Genomic DNA, 23,757 nt, shown 5'->3' with positions numbered 1-23,757 from the left:
CTTTTGTACATCTCTAGTATTGATGCCTTTCAGGGAAAAGGAAACTCAACACGCTACTGTGCTAAACAATTCACTAAATATGGGAAGAAAATTAATATAAAGAACTTTTTATTTAAATAAAAACTACTGTAAGTTTGTCCTTTTTCTGATCTTTCTCTTGTCTGATTCTTTTAACTAGCCATCAATTGCATATATTAACAAAATATATTTATTTCTAGGTAATGGAACTATACAGACAAGTTCGTGAAGAACTCCAAGAAGCTATAGAAAACTATGAAAGTGCCAAATTGAAAGCTAAACGAATGAAAGAAGAAATGGAAAAAGATATTTATAATGATGAAGCAAGCATAGAAACCTTCAAGTAAGATTTTTTCACAAATCCTATTTGTATCATTTAGAAGTACAATATTAACTAAAATGTAATTTATATTTCTGTATAAAAATTTATGTAAAGAGAAAGGAATAAATCTAAATTACCCATATTTTCTATAAAGTTTATACATAAATTAAAATATGTATCTTTACATATGTAAATCTATTTGTGTGTGAATTCCTAAAGCACTGTTTTTCAGCATCATTTAAAAGCTCTTCATACATCTTACCAAATTGTCTATGGATATCATATAGCAATATATATCCCTATCTATGTGCAATAGTGACTATTTATTTACTTATTAAGTATATTTTATTGATTATGCTATTACAGTTGTCCAATGGGATGACTGTATCCCTCTCTCCTTTATCCCCCTCTGCCCTGCACCCCCTCCCACCACCATTCCCGCCCCCTAGTTCATGTCCATGGGTTGTACATATAAGTTCTTTGCCTTCTCCATTTCCTATATTATTCTCACCATCCCCCTATCTATTTTGTATCCACCTATTACACTTATTATTCCCTGGAACTTTTCCCCCCATTCTCCCCATTTGTTTCCCCACTGATAACCCTCCATGTGATCTCCATTTCTGTGATTCTGTTCCTATTCTAGTTGTTTGCTTAGTTTTTGTTTTTTAGATTCAGTTGTTGATAGTTGTGAGTTTGTTGACATTTTACTGTTCATAGTTTTGACCTTCTTCTTTTTCTTAGATAAGTCCCTTTAACATTTCATATAATAAGGGCTTGATGATGATGAACTCCTTTAACTTTACCTTATCTGGGAAGCACTTTATCTGCCTTTCTATTCTAAATGATAGCTTTGCTGGATAGAGTAATCTTGGATGTAGGTCCTTGCCTTTCATGACTTTGGGTACTTCTTTCCAGCCCCTTCTTGCCCATAAGGTTTCTTTTGATAAATCAGCTGAAAGTCTTATGGGAACTCCTTTGTAGGTAACTCTCTCCTTTTCTCCTGCTGTCTTTAAGATAATCTCCTTATCTTTAATCTTGGGTAACTTAATTATGTGTCTTGGTGTGTGTCTTCTTGGATCCCACTTCTTTGGGACTCTTGTGCATGTCTAGTTCTTTCACCCTATTGGGGAAGTTTTCCTCCATTATTTGTTCAAATAAGTTTTCAATTTCTTGCTTTTCCTCTTCTCCTTCTGGCACTTGTATTGTTTGGATGTTGGAATGTTTATAGTTGTCCCAGAGGTTCCTAAGCCTCTCCTCATTTTTTGGAATTCTTATTTCTTCATTCTTTTCTGGTTGGATGTTTATTTCTTCCTTTTGTTCCAAATTGTTGATTTGAGTCCTGGTTTCTTTCCCTTCACTGTTGGTTCCCTGTATATTTTCCTTTTATTTCACTTTCTATAGCCTTCACTTCTTCCTTTATTTTGCAACCATACTCAATTAATTCCCTGAGCATCTGATTACCAATGTTTTCAACTATGCATCTGATATGTTGTCTATCTCCTCAATGCTTAGTTCTTTTTCTGGAGCTTTGATCTGTTCTTTCATTTGGGCCATATTTCTTTGTCTCAGTACAGCTGTTAAGTTATAAGGGGCAGAGCCTTAGGTGTTCACCAGGGTGGGGCAACCCTCTTCCCTGTGTTGTGGTGCTGTATGTGGGGGAGGGGTCAGAGAGGGAACAATGCCGCTTGCTCTGCTCTCACCCCACTTTCAGGACCTTCTCCTGGTACCCACAAACAAATTGGGCCCTTCTGTTGTGGATTCCTGGGTGTGTGGGTTTGTGTACATTCTAGGACCTCATAGGTCTTTCCAATGGACTGTCCTGTGAGACTGGGATTTTCTCCTGCTGCAGCAACCCCCATAAGTTTTTATAGCCAGAGGTTTTGAGGCTTTATTTCCCTGTATTGGAACCCTGGGTTGCGTGGTCTGTCTCTCTCCCCAGTTGTCTTCCCAACTTATCCATGCACAAATGTGTGACTGCCCAGTCTGACAGCTGCTGCCATCTATGCCCCAGTCTGCCACCAGCCACCACCATGCCACTTGGCATCTTCTCTGCCCCGGCTTTCCATCACCACCCCTCCTACCAGTCTGAATGAATGTTTCTTCTTTAACTCCTTAGTTGTTGGACTTCCATGCAGTTTGATTTTCTGGCAATTCTGGTTGTTTTTTGTCCTTAAATTGGTTGTTATCCTTCTTTTGGTTGTGTGAGGAAGTGAAACATATCTACTTATACCTCACTGTGTAATAGTGACTATTTTTAAAAAGTTTTTCAGCCCTGGCTGGTGTGGCTCAGTGGATTGAGTGCCAGTCTGCAAACCAAAGGGTCACTGGTTTGATTCCCAGTCAGGACACATGTCTGGGTTGTAGGACAAGTCCCTAGAAAGGGGCTCATGAGAGGCAACCACACATTGATGTTTCTCTCTCTCTTTCTCCCTCCCTTCCCCTCTGTCTAAAATTAATAAATAAATCTTTTTTTTAAAGTTTTTCAACATGGGATATTATTAAAAACAAATTATATAGCCTTGCATTAATTATAAACATAGCATCCAATAATTTTAATTTTTATTTATTTGATCTCTAATAAAATAGAATATTTAAAAATATATGTGGACTATATCTTGCATATATGTAATTGAAGTGATTTTTATTTTATTTTTGATGTTTTTGTATTTTAAAACAGTTGTCTAATTCCTCTTGTTAGCTTTAAATTTTTTATGGTTCTATGTGACAGGAAAACTTCATTCAAATTGATCAGTAATTTAGCATAGAAAAAGTCATATTCGTATAAGCTAGACTCACAGACAAGCACTGGCCTTTTTTGTGGAAAGCCACATGGGAACAAAGGGCCCCTTGCAATCACCTCTTTAAAATAAGCCTCCTTTTATCCTAAATTGAAGTTTCCTCTGTGTAACCTCTAAGATTATGTAGTCTCTTCATTTTCACATCTTCTTTTTTTCTTAGTTTTATTTATTTTTTCTTGCTGCCCCATCCTTATGTTATCCAACCTCTGAATTAAAGTTCTCTCATCTGAAATCAAATCACAAAGTGATTTATTTTAAATAATTTACAAATCACTTTTCTCTCAATCCCTCTACACTGGAAACATAAATACTACTGATGAATATTTTTCTCACTGTTTAGTTTTGATATTTACTTTTCAGGAGTTGCTTTGGGATAGGAGAACTTTCAGGAATACATGAATTTCATGGATTTACATTAAGCCTGAAGCTCACTTAAATATACCTAATTTTAAATATAATTTTATCTTCAATGCAGATACAGTCAGCTGTGGGTTTTTATTTTTCCTTTTAGGAAAAAGTTAGAACAACTTAACCTTCTATACAGTCACTACAATACATTAATTCAAAATGTTAAAATTATTCTTGTGGAGAATGAAGAGGCCATGACTGAAGTATTGAAGGAAACAAAGACATCAACAGGTGAATTACATGATTTAGTAAAAAAGGTGAGTTTTCATGTTCAAAAATAAAGAAAATACTGAGTTTAGTTTTGAACCACACTGTTAAAACTCATTCCCTGTCAAGAATTAAATAGCAGATAGCCCACTTTCTGACTATATTGGTTTTCTATAGCTGCATAAAAAATTACCAGAATTTTAGCAGCTTAAAACAGCAGCCATTTGTTATCACCGGGTTTCTCTGGGTAATGGCTCAGCTGGCCCCTCTCCTCTAGTGCTGCCAAGACGGATATCAAGCCCTGCATTTCTTTCTGGAGGCTCCAGGATGAATCTGCTTTCAGGCTCATTCAGTTTCGCCAAGATACAGTCCCAATGTTTTAGAACTGAGGTCCTCATTCCTTAGTGATGGTCAGAATGGGACCATTCCCTTTATTTAGAGACTGCGTGCATCCCCTGGCTGGTGGTCCTCTTCACCTTTAAACCAGAAATGGTGGGTCGAGTTGTGTCGTGCTTGGTATCACTCTGGCTTTCCCTTGTGACTCATCTTTCCTGTCTTCCTCTTCTGCTGCATCTCACTCACTGTACTAAGAGGAAGTAATAGTGGGAGGACATTATAAAATGCTAAAAAGAAATAACAGTATCTTAGAGGGCAATAATATACACATTCTTGTAGTAATTTACATTTGTACCTAGAGTTACAATGTGACTTTTTGCCACTTTCTATTATGTCTCCTTAATTGTATCTCATTAAAAAAATTAATCCATAATATTAATTAGCTGAGAATATTTTAATGACTTTTGGAAGGTCATTTGTATTTCCTCTTATTTATTTATTTATATTTCTTTTTTAATGTAAAATCTGCTCATGATTTTTCCCTTATATGTTGAGTGATTGTTTATTTTTTATTGATTCATTCTATATTATGGATACCAAATGGTTTAAAGTTACATATAAGTTAAAACTATTCTCACCTAGTCTTTTTTTATTTCCTTATGATAACTTCTTATGAATGAAATGTTAGTTTAGTAAAAGTTTTAAAAATTTTATTTGAACTCTGTGCTTTTCTGAACCAGCTTAAGAAATTTTTTTACCTCAAAGTCAAGAAATCAGTCTATGATATTTTATTGCAAATGATTTGAAATTTTGTTTTTCATACTTATGCAATGCTCTTAGATGAAACTATGTTTAAAATCTTCAAAGTTGAGTCTTTTTTCATTCTATATTTTATTTACAAGTTTGGAAGTAATAATCTATCTCTAGAATATTAGGAATGCCAATTTTGCTTGCCAGATGGAAAGCATAATCAATATGAAATTCATTTATAGATATGGTGTGATGTAAGGTTCTAATCTCCTTCGTTATATAGAAAACAAAATGTTATAATTCAGTTTATTGTGTTTATATATTAATATTCAGTGTCATCTCTGTCACAAATGAGGCTTCTGTATTTGTATAGTTCCCTTTTTCCATTCTCTTTTTATTCATTTGGTCTACTTAACCAATTTTACTTTAATATTTAATGTCTACATTACTGAACTTCTATAATGAATTTTGATTATTTATTATGGTGAATCCCTTAGTCTTATATTTTTTATGAGATTTAAGCTAATCTTGACCTTTGCTCTTCCCCATAAGTTTTAGTGTTATTGTATTATGTTCCTTTTCTTCAGAGATTTTATATTTCTGATTGAAATCACATTATATATGGATTATTTGATAGAGAAATTAAATATTTATGATGGATATCCTTAAACATAAACATGATCTATTTTTCTGCTTATTTAAGTGGTTTATTTAAATTGGAATTTAACCAATTTCCTTGGAACTTTGTAGAAGGCAAATTCTGCAAATCAGCCTGTGATCAGTCTTGGACAGATTAACCCTTATATTTTCATTAAATTTTAGAATTATCTAATTGATAAGGTAATCTATATGGTAGATAGTATTTATAATTTGTTAAGACTTAATTTGTGCCCTACTATATGGGTAATTTGCATAAACATTTTATTTGGGAAAATGTTTTCTATGATACTGGTATGTAATTCTAAATAGGTTTGTTTTGTGAATTATGGTAACTGTATTATTTGAATTTTTTATATTTCTGATTTGCTTTCTGACTGATATATTAATTACTATGAGAGCTGTATTAAAGTATCTTAGTATGATAATGGGCTTCTGTTTATGATTTCTAATCTTACTCTTTGCATGATTCCAGCTTTTAGAAACTGAATGTGACTTGCTTTATAGCCTAACATAAGGCCTTTCCTGGAAAATGCTCTATGTGTACTTGAGCACTGTATTATTATTCTCTTCTGTTTGGATAGGGTGCTATGTAGATGGCTATTAGGTCTCATTGTTTAGCATTGTTCAAGTCCATTTTCTTGTTAATATTCTCTCTAGTCTTACTCATTATTTAAAGTGTATATTGAAGTCTTTCTTTTTGTTGCATTGCCTATTTTCTTCTTAAATTCCATCAGTGTGATGCTTCATGTATTTGTGGCTTTGTCACTTAGTGTAACTATATTTGTAATTGTTATGTCTTCTTGATTAGTTGACTCCTGTCATTATAAAATATCTCTAGTAACAATTCTTATTCAAAAGTGCATTTTGTCTGATATTAATACAGCCACTGTAGCTCTTCTTGGCTATGGTTTTCATGGTATTTTTTCCTAACTTTTATTTTTTATTTTTTAATAATATATTTTATTGATTATGCTATTAGTTGTCCCATTTCCCCCCCTCTATTCCCCTCCGCCCTGCACACTCCCTCCCACCCACATTTCCCCCCTTTAGTTCATGTCCATGGGTCATACAGATAAGTTCTTTGGCTTCTACATTTCCTATACTATTCTTAACTTCCCCCTGTCTATTTTCTACCTACCATTTATGCTACTTGTTCTCTGTACCTTTCCCCCCTCTCTCCCCCTCCCACTCCCCTGCTGATAACCCTCCATGTGATCTCCATTTCTGTGATTCTTTCCTCTTCTAACTTTCTACTTTAAACATATTTCTGTATTTGAATCTAAAATGTGTCTCTTATTGACAGTGTATGACATAGTCATTTTTTAAAAAGTAACTTATCTTGTAAATTTCTATACTTTGATTGAAGTGTTTAATCCATTTCTATTTAGTATAATTATTGTTAAGGTGGTATATATGTCTACCATTTTTGTATTTGCTTTCTCTGTCTTATATTTTCTTTATTACTCCATTACTACCTTTTCTGAGCATTAAATAGATATTTGTTAGTGTAGCATTTCAATTGCCATATCATTTATTTGACTGGTATTTAAAAATTATTTTCATAGTAGCTTCCCTGAGATTACAAATAATAACTTATAAAAGAATCTATTTTGGGCTAATACTAACTTAATTTTAACAGTATACAAAACTTTGCTTCTCTATTGTCCCTATCTGTCCACCATTTGTGCTCCTATTGTTCAAATTACATTCTTCTACATGTGTGGCCATCAACAGAAATTTATATATAATTAGTACTTTATGTAGTTGTCTTTTAAATCTGGTAAGAAATATAGTGTTACAAAATAAGACATGCAATTTTTTATATTTATCTATGTAGTTATATTTACTGCTATATTTCCTCTTTTATATTCAGGTTACTTCCTGGTGTTTTTTCTTTCAGCCTGAAGGACACCCTTTAGTATCTCTTATAGGACAGATCTAGTGACAATATTATCAGTTCTTGATAATATGGCAATGTCTTAATATCTTTATTTTTAAATGATTGTTTTGAATAATATAGGATTATTAGCCCCTTCTTTGAACTTTGAATATGTTAGCACATGCTTTCTCGTCCCATAGTTTTGGATGATAGAGCCAGTATTAAGCTTATAAAGCTCCTTTGTGTGTGAAACGTTATTTCTATCTTCTATCTCTTCTTTGATATTTTCTACATTTTTTAGTTCCTTACACATCTTCGTTTAGAACTTTGCACATATTTAAAATAGCTGATTGGACTAATAAATTCAACATCTAAACTTTTTTCCGTCACAGTTTCTATTGAATGCTTTTTTTTTTCTCTCCTATGCAGTCCATCTTTCTTGTTTTTAACATGTTCCATATTTTTGTTGAAAAATGGACATTTCAAATAATATACTGTAGCAACACTGGGGATAAGATTCTCACTCCTCCCCTGTGTTCATTCCTGTTTCTGTTTGCTGAAGTTGTTACTTCTTTGCTTCGTGACCTTTATGAATGAATTCTGTAAAATCTCTTTTCTTTGTCACATGTAACCACTGAAATGTCTTCTTAGTTATCCTACTGGTCTATTAATGATCAGACAATGATCCTTAAAAGTCCAGAAACAATAAACCTTCTTGTCTTTGCCAAGGATTTTGTGTGCTTGTTTAGGCACATCCTCAACAAGAATTTAGACAGTTGTCAACTCTGCCTTAGTCTTCACTTTCTGCTTTCACAGAATGTCAAAATCAGCCAGAGTTGAGAACCTGAAGGGCTTCTCGGGTATCATCAGTGCATGTGAGCAGCCCTGGGCTTTTAGCACATCCTTGTGCATTTGCAGTTTTCCAGGTTCTCAGGAATATGTTGGAGCTTTACAAACCAATCTACACATCTCATTCTCTTCAACAGCTTTGGTTAAATTTGTTGGCCAGTCTGTTTTTTGCCCCAATTGTCATCCACAAAGGTGGCCACAAATTTAATTAATTGCCTATGATTATTTTTGTGTGTGTGACAATCACGCCTTGGGAAAAACTCTTGGGGGAGACTTTTTCTACTGGGTGAGTTTTGTATGAAATACAGACATCCTTGCAAGTGGAGTCTTCAAGAAAAACCACCAGACAAGTCAAATAATGATATTTCTCATAGAACAAAGCTTTGAAGGCATTCCAGTTCTGTTCTGCTCCCTCTGGTAGTTGCCTGACTGCTGTTGTTCTCCACGAGTGTGGCGTGTTATTCTTCAAAGCTAACAAGGACCAGAGGAGGAAGGGATTAGGACAGGTTAAAACACCACAAAGCACATACTTCTAAGGTTAGGCTGTTTTTCTTCAATAAGTGTACCTTGCATTGCCAAAAGCCTTCAGTTAATCTCCATAGTTCTGAGAAAGTTAATTTGGGCATTTTTTTGGCCATTTTTCCTATTACCTATATGGAGGAGAATTTTCAGATGTTCTTACTCTATTATTTTCACTGACACTGTTCACTAGGTCTGTATGTTTGAATGTTGGGCTTTTACTTCACATTTTTAAATAATCTTACTTTCCTTTAGTATTGTTTATTGTAAAATATGCTGCCAAACATGTCAACAGATCTTGGTTTACTTTAAGGTGAAATTCTCCCTTAGCCCCAGATTAAACAAATAAACTCATATTGATTATTTTAATATTTTGCATTGTATTGTGTTTGCATTTAGATTTTATTTATCTGAAGTTTATTTTTGTTATAATGTGAATTAGATGTAAATTAGGGAGATCACTTTGTTTTTTTTAATAAATATACTACATTATTTCAGTCCCATTTTTTAAAGTAAATCATCTCTCTCACTGAATTCAAATACCACTTCTAAAAATGTTAATTAAGATCTATTTGGAGACTCTCCTTTTTCCCAGTGATCTTTATTACAATGCCAAAAATAAGGAGTGCTTTATTCTAATGGTATTATATGATGTTTTTAATATCTGGTATCAACTTTTTAACATTATTCTTATTTTTCCTATACCTTTTGGCTAGTCTTTCATACTAACTTCATTTCATGCAGTTTGAAAGAAATATTTCTTTTAATTATGTTTTATATTAATTTGGGAATAACTGATACTGTATTTTATTAAACCTTTGCATGACATGTCATTCTTTGTTTTGTGGGTCTTGATTTAAACTTTTAAGTAAGAATTTGTGTTGCTTTATATAAATTCTCCCTTTTGTATTGGATTTATTCCCAAATATTTTATAACCTCTTGACAAAATTTTGCAAGTATTGTCACTGTGTTTTTAGTAGATTATTTCTCTTATAAATAGAGCTGTGATGTTTCTTATGTTTACACATGGCCACTTTCCCAAAATCACTTACTGCAGTTTTAGATAGAATATTCTGTTTCCCTAGACATGCAATTATAGAATCTAAATTTGAAGACATGTTACCTGTTCACATCCAATATTATAATAGTAACATTTGGTTTCATTATCCAATTGCATGTATTTAGCTAAACTTTCACTAGACATGATTAATAATAGTCTTGATAAAAGATAATCCATTTTCACTCTTTAGTTCATTGGGCATGCATTTAGCATTTTATGATTTATTTTAATATTTGCTGTTGGTTCTTTATATTATACTTGGGTAGTTTTTCTTTGTTCTAGTTTAAAAATTATGAAAACTATATAGTGAAGTGTCAAATGGCTATTTTGTGACATGTTGGCCATATTCATGTTTATTTTCTCCTTTAATCTGTTGATATAATGACTTATGACTTAAACTTACTAATGTTTATCATCTTACAACATAACTAAACACATTCTGTTTTATCATGATCTATTATTTCTTTGAGCACTGATAGACTTGATATATTTTACTCTGAATCTTATATCAATTTTATAAGTTAAAACAGCCTGATATTATTTTATACTATTTTAATCAATATTTATTAACTTATGGTAGTGGCACAAAATGAAATATAACCTATTTCCTATTTTACAAAATAATTCTCCGTAATTCATTTATTTTTGTGTATTTTTTTTTAGCTAGATAATTTGAAAAAACTTTATGACCAACTGGTATGGAAGAAAAAAAATTATGCAGCTCAATATATGGAAATACTTAATAATTTTTATGCTGCAGTAAGTTGACCTTTCTCTACTTCCCACTAGATTTAATTTTCTATTTCCAAACATTACCTATGCAACTGAAGTAATTTTATTATTTTATATGTTGTTTTTGAGATACATAAACATGTATGAATGATTCTTTTATTCTTTTCTTAAAGAAAACATCATGGGATTTTGATCTTTCTAATATCACAAAAGATTTTTCAGATCTTTCAACAACATATACTATCTTGATGGAGGAAAAGAAAAAACTTGAGGATGATATTGAAACCACAGCAGATTCAATCAGTAACAGGTAATTCTGCACACTTAATTTTTATTCTTATATAACACACCTAATATGTGAAATATAAGTTAAACCTCTTCATTTTGTGTTTCTTGATGGTGTGGTGGTATTTGTGTTTATCACTAACATAAATTTTGTCTCGGTTTCAAATTTTGCTCTTTAGTCACGCTGAATCCTTTTAAAAAATCAAAATAGTGAAAAAATGATCTTGTAAAGAGTTTTACCCTCAGTCATATCTCCTCTTTTTGAAATATCCTCTTATACTCAAAGATACTTGAAAATTAAAATATGTCTAATGAAGTTCGTGATCTCCTTCAATCAACCCTGAGCTCCCTGCAACTACTAAATTACTTCTCTTGGCTCAGAAACCTGCAATTCTTTTGAATCCTCTTTCTATTTCAATGCCCATGTTTAACATGTTAACGAGAAATGTTCCGTATACTAAGTATTTTTAAAATCTATTTGCTTTTCACTACTCCACAGCACCCTGGTACAAGCTTAAGTCATATCTTGAGCGAATTTGCAGTGACTTTCAAAGCTGCTTTACATGTAATCTCTATGTTCATTTTCCAAACTATTATCTACATTGTGGGAGGTACATTCTTTGTTATTTTTAATTATAAGTATGGTCAATTTTCCTCCACACTTGCATTAATTTTAGCTGAGAAAAAGGGACAAAACCCTCTCCTTAATGTGTCCCACAAGGTCTCTGAATAGGCAGGCACACTGGCCTCTGCAGTCTATCACACCTGGTTCACCTTTATTTATTTGATTCAAATGCATTTACTTTACTTGAATTTCTCCTACTTGCTGCATATTCTTCCCAACCCATATGGCATTTTTATGCTATTTCCATTTCTTATAATGGTTTTTCTCTTCTTTATACCTACTTGATTACTATTTATCCTTAAGATTATAGCTTAGGGGTGAAAGCTGGGAAGCTTTCACTGACTGTCCAGTTAAATCCAATTCCTCTATTATGTGTGTACCTGGTACACATACTTTTCCTCTTCATGTTTCTTGTTATATGTGCAATTTTATGCATGTAAATACTGGACTGATGTAGGTTTCCCTCAAAAAAAGTGGGGAGATGCAGGAGGGCAGATGTAGACCATGACTATATATTCTTCAACTTTGAATCCCCCTCATCAAACATGCTGCCTGACACGTACTATACTATCCACAATTAATTATTGAAGGGAGGGAAGGAGGAAAGAAGAGAAAAGTGATGGTGATACTTGATGATTGTATAGGAAGTTTAAAAAAATTTTTTTATTGTTGTTCAAGTACAGTTATCTCCATTTTGTTAAATTTTTTTAGTGGTGTTTTTATCTTCAGAAATGATAGAATGTCACCAATTGCAAAATTTATCCATGTATTAAACATATGTTTTTAAAGAAAGCAAAAGGAACATTGTTTACTGAAGGGTAACCAAAAATAGTAGTTGCTAATATTACTACATTTTATTTTATTAAGAAGGAGAACCAGAGGAGAAAAAAATATTTGAAGAGTGGGTAAGCTAATGAGAAGACCCCTCTGGAGGAAAGGAAGAGAATGTGAGAGAACATTTATTAGGTTATCCTGCAGTAATGAGCAACCTCCAAATCTCAGTGATATATTGACATGAGTACAAAGGTTTGTTTTCCACTTGCATTGCAACTCAGCTGTGTTTGCGCTTCAGGCTATTTCTACCTCTCAAACCCAGGGCAAAGGACTGGATCCTCTAGGGCATGTTGCTCCAACAGCACATGTGCGTTAGTGAGATCACTGATGGCTCTCACCGTTTTCGCAGGAAGATGATACGTGTTACTTCTGCTCATACTGCATTGAACAGAGCAGGTCACGTGGCCATGCCTGATGTCACCAGGGTGGGAATTCTCATACTCTTAAAAAGAGGGAGAGTGAACAAACGGGAACACTAATACAATGTATCACATGCAGTGGGAAGGTAGTCCTGTTTATGGGGAAAGATTTCCATGTAAGGCATTGTGTGTGTTCAGGTAACATCTTAAGATGCCACTGGATTACTTAATTTTTCCTTGAAATTAAAAATTAAATGGATGGTTTTATCCATTCAGCGGATTACACAGTGCTGAACAGAGAATATGTGAAGGATTAGTAAAATAAGAAAGAAATTAAGGGATGTGTAGGCAAGAGTCAGGTCTACCACATAGCTAAGTGATGTTCCAAAGAGACAGAAGATAAAATAAAGGACAAAGCCAATATTTGATTAGATAATCAGCAGTCCATATATTGCAAATAGTTTGTATATTCTTGTTTGTAACTGGTAGGTCTTTCAGATAGATACATGAAAAAATAATTATTTCCCCAATTTTTTTACTTACTTATTCCAAATTTTCTAGAGTCATTTTATGATATCCCATTTGATGTAGATGTTTAAAGCTCATCTTTTACTTTCTAAAGATAGTATCAATAGTTATTTTATAATCTACATCTAATAATATAAACAGCTGTAATCTTTTCAATCTACTGCTTCTAGCTCATGCTTTCCAGGTGTGTTTTCTCATGCTCTCAGCTATTTCTACTGTGTTGCACATTTTTTTCTTGAAACTGGGGAAAATCTTTGAATTCTAGGATAAATTTCAGTAAATCATTTGCAGCACTATATTTTTGAGAGGAGTTTTGTTTTTCAATTTGTATTCTTAAATATGCCCCAAAGGTTTTTTTTTTCCCTCAAGTCATGATATTCAAAGCTCCATTTTATCAAAATTTCCAGTGCTTTCAGAGCAAATTATCTTGTGTGACCTATTCTTAGCACATTATAATGCCTATTTCTTATAAAAAGAAAAAAGAAAAAAATTATAAGAAGCACATTGAATCTCAATTTATTTTAATATATCGATGTTATCACTGTTAATATGCTACTGGTTTTTAATGAAACTAATTGTGTGTCCTGATTTAATTCCTAGGATGATATAATATTTGTTATGTTTTTATACAAATGTAAAACACGTACGTCACTTGATCCATACAAAAATCTATTACGTGAGCAAACCATGATTTTTTTATCAATAATACTCTAATTTTTGTATTTAGGTTTTTATTTTTATGCTTTAGTATAAATTTTGTGGAGAATTTTTTATTCAGAAATAATTTTTAGCATCATTCCTTTGTAAAATTTGAAATAGACTTATAGAGGTTAGGTTGCCTATAATACTTTCAAACTCCCAGGGCCTCTTTAGCACTGCTTTCCACAGAGGCTGTGCCACTTACTGAAGACGGGCAGTACACGAGCTTGTTCTGTTATGTCCCTGCGCTAACTAACACCCCGCACTGTGGTTGTTAAAAAGTCTATTCGAACATGATACATGAAAGTACGTATTCTCAATATTGTTTCCAACTCTACTTCTTTGATTAGTAAGGAGGTAGAACTTTTATACATCTTCTCTGGAATTCTGTTTTTCTAAATAATTGTTGTACGCCTCCAAGGGAGAAATAAGGAACTTCGGATTCAGATAGGCAAAGTACTTTTTGTTAAAGCCTCACAACTAGCACTGCTGGCATTTAAAACCTGACTTTCTATATTCAGATTCAGGATTTTTTACCTTATCTCATTTTTTTTTTTTTGCAATTTAATCTCACTTTAGATGAACTGACATTTAGTGAGTGGTCAAATATGCTCGACCTATTAACCTAATAATAACCATCCCAGATAGCAGTCCTAACATTAAAACTGCACTTTTCTTAGGGCACAGGTAAGATTGCGGTGAAGTCACAGAGCCGTGCTTCCCATTGCGTGGCTAGAGCTCAGAACAAATGCTTGACCCGGCTGTGTGTGTGTGTACGTGTGTTTTTATGTAGCAGGCAGGCAGGGACAGATATTGAGGGTAGAGAACTTAAGGTTAATGATGATTCATTTTAAAGTTTGTGACTCTGCTTAAGTCTATGGAAATCCACTAGAGAAGCTGTCTGATCAGATTTCTCCTTAGTGGTAACTGGATAGTTAAGGTTGGAATAACTGGTTTGATGGTGATGCCAGATATTAAAGGAGAAATGTTGGAAGGGAAAAAAAAAGTTGGAAGAAAGATACTGATATGATTGACTCGGAATGTGTGTGGCGTGATTCGGGTGCAGGTGACTGGATAGCGCTTTGACTTACGGGCCTGAAACTGAGGGAAGATGTTCGTGGAGACAGAAGTTAGGTGCTCACTGGGGAAGTAGTTCAAACTGGCAAACAGACTTTTTAATGTTTATCCCTTCATTTGCTTCTTAGAAACTAGAGGTTTATGAAATAGGAATCTCATGGGATAAATTATAACACTAAGTCATAAATCAGTATAAAATAATGTTTCCTCACTGTCTGACAGGGCAGAATTAAGAAATATAATTAATGGCCTTTATAGACTATCCACTAAAAAAAAGAAAAGAAAAAAGAAAGAAGATAAAAGAAAACATCTTTGTTGTTCATGAATATCACAAAATCTACTTAAAATAGAAGGGGAAAATACCTCAACATTAGAGAATGAAACATAAATAAAACACCAAATATTACTGAAATGTATTAAATTTTATTTGATTTATTTTATTTTACTGAAGTACATTTGAGAGGAAAAATTGTATATTTTAAAGTGAAACTATTTTTTGGAGAAGTTAGGTTCACAGCAAAATCACAGGGAATGTACAAACCCACTCCCCCCACACATGCACAGTCTCCTCCATTATTAACATGTCTTACCAGAGTGGTACATTTGTTACAATTGATGAGACTACACTGACATATTATAATCCCCCCAAATCCATAGCTTACATTGGGGTTCACTATTGATGTTGTACATTCTATGGGTTTGGACAAATGTATAATGACATTCCCCACGATGGTACCATACAGAGTATTTTCACTATCCTAAATATTCTCTATGCTGTTCTGCTCATCCCCCTAGCCCCCCTTCGCAAACTCACGCAACCGCTGATCTTTTTAATGTCTCCACAGTCCCTGTTGTTGGGGTCATACAGTACGCAGTCTTTTCAGATTGGCTTTGTTCACTTCCCGATACGCATTTACAGTGTCTGCATGTCCTTTCACGGCTTGGTAACTCATTTCTTTGTAGTGCTGATTAAAATTCCATATCTGGATATATAACAGTTTATTTAATTTATCCATTCACCTATGGAAGGACACCTTGGTTGTTTCTGAGTTTTGGTAATCATAAATAAATCCTCTATATGAGTCTGTTTTAATTAAGAAAAAAATAAGACCTCATAGATGCAGACAAACAGTTTGGTGGTTATTAGAAGAAAAGGTGGTGGTGGAGGTAGAAGAGGGTAACGAGGGGATAAATGGTGATGGAAGGAGACTTGACTTGGGGTGGTAAACACATAAAGAATATACAGATGATGTGTTATAGAACTGTACACCTGAAACCTATATAATTTTACTGGCTAATGTCACCCAATAAATCCAATAAAAATATAAATAAATAAATAAATAAATAAATCCTTTATAAACATCTGTATGCAGGTTTTTGAGTGGACAAAAGGCTTTCACTCACTCGGGTAAATACCAAGGAACACATATGGTAAGAATATGTTTTGTTTTGTAGGAAACCACCTAACTGTATTACCACGTTGCTGTGCCATTTTGCATTCTCACCAGCAATGAATTAGAGTACTTGTTGATCCGCATCGTTGCCAGTATTTGGTGTCGTCTGCTTTCAGAATTTTGGTCATTGTAATAGGCTTGTTATGATATTTTTTGTCTCAATTTACATTTCCCTAATGAAATAAGATGTGGAACATCTCTTCATTTGCTTATTTGCCATGTATATATTCTTTGGTGAGGTGACTACAAGGTCTTTGATAATGTTCTAATCAGGTTATTTGCTTCCTTCGTGTTGAGTGTTCAGAGTGCTTTGTGTGTGTAGATAACAGCCCTCTATCAGATGTGTCTTTGCAAATGTTTTCTCCCAGTGTGCAGCCTGTCTTCTCATTAGCTTGACATTGGCTTTCACAGAGCAAAGGGTTTTAATGTTAATGAAGTCTTCTTATCAATTATTTCTTCCATAGATTGTGCCTTTGCTTTTGTGTCTAAGAAGTCATTACTATACCCGAGGTCATCTGCGTTTTCTCCTATTTTATCTTCTAGGAGTCATAATTCTGTGTTTTAGTTTGCATTTTACATTTAGGTCTGTAATCCATTTTGAGTTATTTTTTTAAAAGGCAAAAGGTGCGTGTCTAGCCATGGTTTTCGCCTGTGTACACCCAGTCGTTTCCAGCTCCATTGTTGAAAAGATGATCTATGCTCCACTCCATTGCATTTGCCTCTTAGTCAAATGTCATTTGACTATATTTCTGTGGTCTCTATTCTGTTGTATTGTTCTGTTTATCTGTCCTTTCACGAATATCCCACTGTCTTGATTACTATAGTTTTATAGTAAGTCTTGCAGAAATATATTTTTAAAATTAGTAAATATAGGGGCATATCACACTTTTGAGTATGGCACAATAATGAGAAAAAGTCAAGTTTTAACCCAATAAATAAATTATAATTTTTTATTGTGATTATAACTAAACTCCTAATCTAATATTATTTTATGACTTAATAAAATGACTATCCAGAGAGACTCACCAAATAAATTAAAAGTGATCATTCATGATGATAAACAGCTCTATGATACGTTTAAATGTGAAAGAGATTATATAATTATTAAACGGTATAGTGCTAGCCAAAGTACGGATAGCTGGATAACTGAAACATCACTAGATTTTAACAGTGATTAGTGAGCAATAAAAAGGACAACTCTTACAGTATAATTTTAAAACGTGAAATCCAAGGAGCAATTCTAGTAGTCAATGCACAATAGCCCTATACAGAAGACTGCTGAACATTACCGAGACAAACTAAAGAGGACACACATCAACGGGGGCACATACGTTGTTAATGGATTGGGAAACAGCACTGCGAAGATGTTCATGAAATCTCAAACAGACTCTTAGCACATTTTGTGTTCATATGAATGTGTGTGTGTGTAACCTGGAAAGCTGTTTCTAAAATATATATGGAAAATCAAAGAAGCAAAATTATTCCAAACAATGTTAAAGCAAAAATAATCTTGAGAACTTATGTTTTTAAAAAATTATAATAAAGCTCAGTATGGAAGATGACATACTGTCGTCACAGGATAAATAGACCAATAGAACTGAATAGAGTCCAGAAATCGGCCCACACTTATGCACTCCCTTGATTTGTGATAAATATGCCACTCCAGTGCAGCGAAGAATGAGTGAGTGGACTTTTAATAGCCATATAAAAATAACAAATACTGACCCTTACCTATTACCACATCAAATGTCAATTTTTACAGGGTGTAGTTGTAAATGTGAAAGCCTCGAAGAAAACAGAAAACAATAAAAAGCCTCGAAGAAAACAGAAAAATACCTTATTAAATATGGGCAAGGCAAAGCTTTCTTAAACAGGAAAATAAACATCGAATAAATTTTTTAATAAATGGTGAGTAAAGACACCATTAAGTCAGTGAAAAGGCAAAACATAGACTGACAAAAAATGTATATGTAATACCTATATCTGAGGAGATAAATCAACACACCATTAAATCAACATTAAACATAATAATAAATATAAATATATAATAAGCATAAAATAAATGTATAAAAATAGTAACAAAATAAATAAAAAGCAAATAATCCAATAAAAAGGGGCCAATGACTTGACTTGAACAGTCACTTCACAAAGGACATCCAAATGTATTATATATAGAAATAATATATATACTATATATGTATATGCACTATATATCTATACTATATATACTACAGTGCTATATAGTATAGTACTATGTATAGTATAGTATAGTACTATAGTATAACATATAGGATATACTATATGGTATAGTATAGTATTATATATAGCACATATAATGTATGTATAGTATATATTATGTAATTATGCCCTTTGTAAGATTCAGAATGACATTCTCTTTGTTCTCCCTTTAACTCTCTGAAGCTATTCCGTGGAGGAATGCTAGAGCAGCTCATTTAATCGCTACCAGTTCCTTGATAGGTTAGCTCAGGGTTGTAACCACAGCCCAATTTACTTTCTTGATCTACTCCCTATTCCAGGAATTCTGCCTACTCTCATTATCTTCGTATGTATCATATTTTTTCTTTCCTTTTTAATCTCCAGCCACATCTCTCATTTCTTCTGTTAGTATCATTTTGAATATCTTCTCTCTTCCCCCAACAACACATCTTGACACTATTATCCACCAAGTTATTTGTGTCATCCGATACTCCACCCACTGACGACCAACATCTTAATCAATTTCTGTCTCTTCAGTATCTCTCCAATAGTTGCTTTCCTTTCATCTGTTTCAATGACCATTGAAATAAGCCAGGCCCTAACTGTCTCTTAACTGGAATACTAAAGTAAGCTTCCAACTGGTCTACCGCACTGCAAGTTTGAGCCCTCAGGTCTCGCATATATAGCACCGGTGGTGCAAATCGTCTACAAAAGATGAAGTGTTATTTACTTTCAGCAACTGAAAATGTTGCAGAGGCTCCCTATCAGCTATCGGATTAAATCAAAGCTCCTAGACTGATAGGTTGGACACTGTAATCTGTCACCTATACAACTTCAGAGTCATCTCGTACCACTCCCCTCCATGGTCCTAGCCTGATAAAATGCTTACATTTTATCAAACTCACTGTTTTGAGCATCAGTCTACGTTTCTGGTATTCCTCTGACTGAAACTCCCCTCATTTCGCTGCTGCTGCTCCATTTTTTCTGCCTTGTATGTTTAAATGTGATTGATTACTCATACAGTAACTCAGACATTAACTCTTCCCAGATGCTTCCCCTGTTGGTAACTTATTTTCCCCTATCTATAAACCAAGGTGGTATCAAGTGCTTCTTCTGCTTCATCCATTATTGTACTTATGATTGCACAGGATGCTGTTTTTCATGTTTTATGTTTCCTTCATGAGAGTATAAACTGAGAACCTTTGTTTTCATTCATCTTTGTATCCCAGCCACCTAGCGTAGCACCTGACATGTAATCAATGTTCAACAAGTATCCATTTAACTAATCTCTGGTTCATAGACTTTCTTCTAGCACTTACCACATTATGTACAGTTATTTGTTGTTTCCCCTCAGCTGAGCTCCAATTTGCAGGCATTGGGTGTGTCTGTTTGAGTGTCTCTGTGTGAAATAAATGGCATGATTAACTAATGAGAGCCAAAAATAAAAGTTTGTTATCCTTATTTCTTTCTCTGCTTAGGTATCGCTGTGCTCCTATTCTCTCTGCTATATGTTCTGATGTTAAAACTACTTGTGATATCCCTTTCTGCTCCTAAGTAATATCAATGGTTTCTTACCTTTTTCATGTTACCTTTGATACTTTTTTTCTCTCATTGTCTTCCATCTCATTATACCAGATAACATCATAATAAAGATCCATGCTGTTATATGCTGCTTAATTAACAAAACAACTTTATTACCTCATTTGTATGTGTTACTCAATGTGCATAATAAACACAATGTATATACAGCAAGTCCTCACTTAACATCATCAATAAGTTCTTGGAAGTACAGCAGGTTGACATATAATGCAACCAATTTTGCCGTAAGATTATTGATACAGACAGAATTAAGTCCCTACAGCATCTCATCAACTTTATAACAAAGTGATCTTGAATGAAATGATGTTATTAGCAGACCTGTTGTATTATCCTCTTCATATGTAATCTTTACAATAATGTCTATGATAGCTGTTACTAAGCAAATTTTACAGATAAGGAAATGGTACATGAAACCATCCCCCCAGTTATAAAGGAGCAATCAGGATGTCAATGTAGGTCTGTCTGACTCCAAAATTTATGTTTTTTCCAGTTAGCAACACTGCCTCTCCTCCTCCATTGGCAAGTCTTGGCTCCTATATTATGTTACAGCAGACTGTGGACAGACATTTACTGACTACTTCAAAAAATGTCAAAAACTTATTGCTTTATTCAATCCTCGATCCCTATATTTGACTATAGCTATAGCTTTTCTCAAAAGAGGTCTTTTTCTTCTTGCTCTGTCCTTTATTTTTTTTTCTTTGTTAGTCTACCATTTACCTGAATCACCATCCCTTTAGTCCCAGGTTCTTTTTAAATTAACTTAAAAATAATAAGAAGAAAAATTTTAAACAAATCACTGACATTTGTACAGGTCCAGTGAATACTCCCAGGAAACTTTAGGCTGTTATATGTACTAAGATTGGACTAAATACCATCTCACCATTTGATGCCATTCCCAACGGTTATACTTTTTTAATGTTATATAACTAATTCAATATATGGTTTTGTTCATATGTAGTTTGTTTTTAAAATGTCCACATTGAAAGGCAGACAGCATGTTAGTTAACACACTTTGTTCAGTACCCTGTGCATGCAAATACTTGCAGGACTTTCTGGTGATGATGGTGGCATACGATTGTTTAACTCGTAGTAGCGGCGTATAATCTCATAATTTTGTCTTTCAGATAAGCCAGCATCCATTAGAAATAGGCCCTTTACATTTGGGAAATTTGACTTGAGCACACAATTTCACTTGATTGCTTCATCACGTGATAAGCAAGCCTCAGCAACCTAAGTCAAGGAAAATGAAATTGTTGAAGATGCTTTGAAATTGACTAATTTTGATTTAGTTTGCCTGAAGTTAGCTGTGTGGTATGAATTTCTGTTTAGCCATTTTCTTACATTAAAGCTGTATAAAATATTCTGAATATCTACTTCGAATCCTCAACTGTATCTCAAGCAAGACAATGCCATTTTAACTGCAGTGATCCAACGATGAGGTTGATAATCGAGGGAAATGAGCAAAAAAGCTGTTGAACACAATAAAGACATACTAGCATCTCTTGTGAAATGTGTTTATCAAGAATTAACAGGATGGCGACTTATTCACAGAGATCACAATTAGAGCATTATTGAAATTGTTAAATAGCCTGGAATGCTTAGAATGAATCCAGCGGGTACTGTGTTTTTCATACTCATTTAGCTGTGTCTTGCCAGCCTATTAATTGGAGTTACTTCGTAGGAATATAAAATATGATTTTTCCAGCATTTAATAACAAATTTTTACATGAATATTCATAAGCTATTTTGCTTTTATTTTACTTTTTAACTTTTCAGATATTAAAAGAGACAAGGGTATATGCACCATTCAAAATTAACTACTTACCAATATGGTAGCCTACTTTACACACTTTTTAAGGAAAAAAGTATTACAGATAAATCACCCTTCCCATTTTTTATTCTCTCCCTCTGCAGAGGAAGTCACAATTTGAGTTCGGTCTGTGTTCAGTGCATGTGAGGACTTGGACTGTCCATTCCCAGACCTCCATGCACCCATCAATCTTTTCTTCCACCTCACACCAGCCACCCTCTGTTTTAGTTTTATCCTGCACCTCGTCATTTCCAATAACGAAGGCACTTTCTGATATTGATTTTAAGAATCCACTCTGACAGCAAACGCCTCTCTTTCCTGCTTACTTACTCTACTAGTACCGTCACTCCACTCCTTCCTGATTACTTACCCTATTAGTACTGTCACTCCAATAATTATTTGACCCTCCATCATTACTACTACATTTATATACCCCACCCTCTTGTTCTTCTCTCTTACAGAGATTAGCTACATTTGATCAAAATAGGTATTCATTTAAATAACCTTCTAAACCTTGTTTCTATGACTTGAAAAACCCTATCATTGAACTGAATCAAGGTCATAACAGCTGAGTGTGGCTCAAATAAAGTGAAACTGTGCTAATTAATCTCACATGGTGGATCCAGGCTTGGTGAGCATGAAGGTTTAGAATGTAAGGCCTCTTTATAAGAAAAGAGTTACAAGAGTATGAATAGAGAATACCTACAGCCCTTTCGATGCCACTTGACAAGGATATGTTATATTAGAAAAAGAAACTAGTCTTAATAAGTTTTGATTAAAATATATTATTTTTGCAAACTTTATAAAAACATATCACCATGTAAAAACATTCTTAGAAACACTCATCAGGCCTTACAAGGAGTTGGGATCAGTTAGAAGCCCTCATATTTAAGTTTCATTAATATTGCAGTGCATTTGCTGCTGAGTAAATGTTAATTTCTGTGCCTATACAGCTCAAGTGGCATTCAGCTTTGCCAAAACATTTCTAGACAGTTTAGTTTTTCTGACAACTGTTTCATGTTTTCTCACTCTCCAATCCTAATGACTACATCACCCTCATTTTAAGCTAATAATCTTCCTGAATAATTCATAGAAAATATAGATGCAGTCAAATGAGAACTACCTCTTTCTCTTACCAGCCTATTTGCATGTCTTCACATCCTCTGTCTTCTCCTCTGTTACAATGTAATAGCAGAAGCTGCTCATGTGTAGAGTGCCCGTTACCCATGCACTTACCAAGTGGATTTCATTCTCTCTTATACATCCAGGAGCTTTGCACCTACAGTTATCTCTTCTTCCTCATGAATCATTATTATTTTTCTCTACTTTGACTGCATATGGACATTGCAAATATTGTTCACCTTAGAAATGAAGCAAACACAAGATAAATCAGAGCCCTGCATCCCAGCTCAGCCTTTCTAGTCTTTATCATAAATCTTATTTTAAAACATACTTTACTTTCCATGCGCTCACATGCATTTCATTTTCTATTCAACCCATTCAAACAAGGATTTTATCAAAGTATCATATTCTAGATCCAAAGTCAATTTTCCTAATTAATTTGAAGATACTTTTCTTATTTTCTTTCATTTAGTTTTTTAAAAAATTGTGTGTAATAACTGAGCTGTACATCATGATGGTTTGATATAAATAGTGAGATGATTGGTACATCTCTTCACATAGCTGCTGTTTCTGTGTGTGATGAAATCACCTGAAATGTACTCTCTT

General features: G+C 33.8%; 1 protein-coding gene across 1 annotated transcript in view; it reads left to right on the top strand.

The window, feature by feature from the left end:
* CCDC178 (coiled-coil domain containing 178) overlaps window positions 1–23,757 on the top strand; it is a 280,932-nt gene that overhangs the window by 37,626 nt on the left and 219,549 nt on the right. The window contains exons 8-11 of the mRNA XM_053912249.1: window positions 219–361; window positions 3,653–3,806; window positions 10,474–10,569; window positions 10,716–10,852. Coding sequence (XP_053768224.1) covers window positions 219–361; window positions 3,653–3,806; window positions 10,474–10,569; window positions 10,716–10,852 — 530 coding nt within the window. The remainder of the gene's footprint in view (window positions 1–218; window positions 362–3,652; window positions 3,807–10,473; window positions 10,570–10,715; window positions 10,853–23,757) is intronic.

This window comes from Desmodus rotundus, chromosome 10, assembly GCF_022682495.2.
Source record: "Desmodus rotundus isolate HL8 chromosome 10, HLdesRot8A.1, whole genome shotgun sequence".
NCBI lineage: Eukaryota > Metazoa > Chordata > Mammalia > Chiroptera > Phyllostomidae > Desmodus > Desmodus rotundus.
The sequence above is the reverse complement of the archived record's forward strand: the minus strand, read 5'-3'. Positions and strand labels throughout refer to the sequence as shown.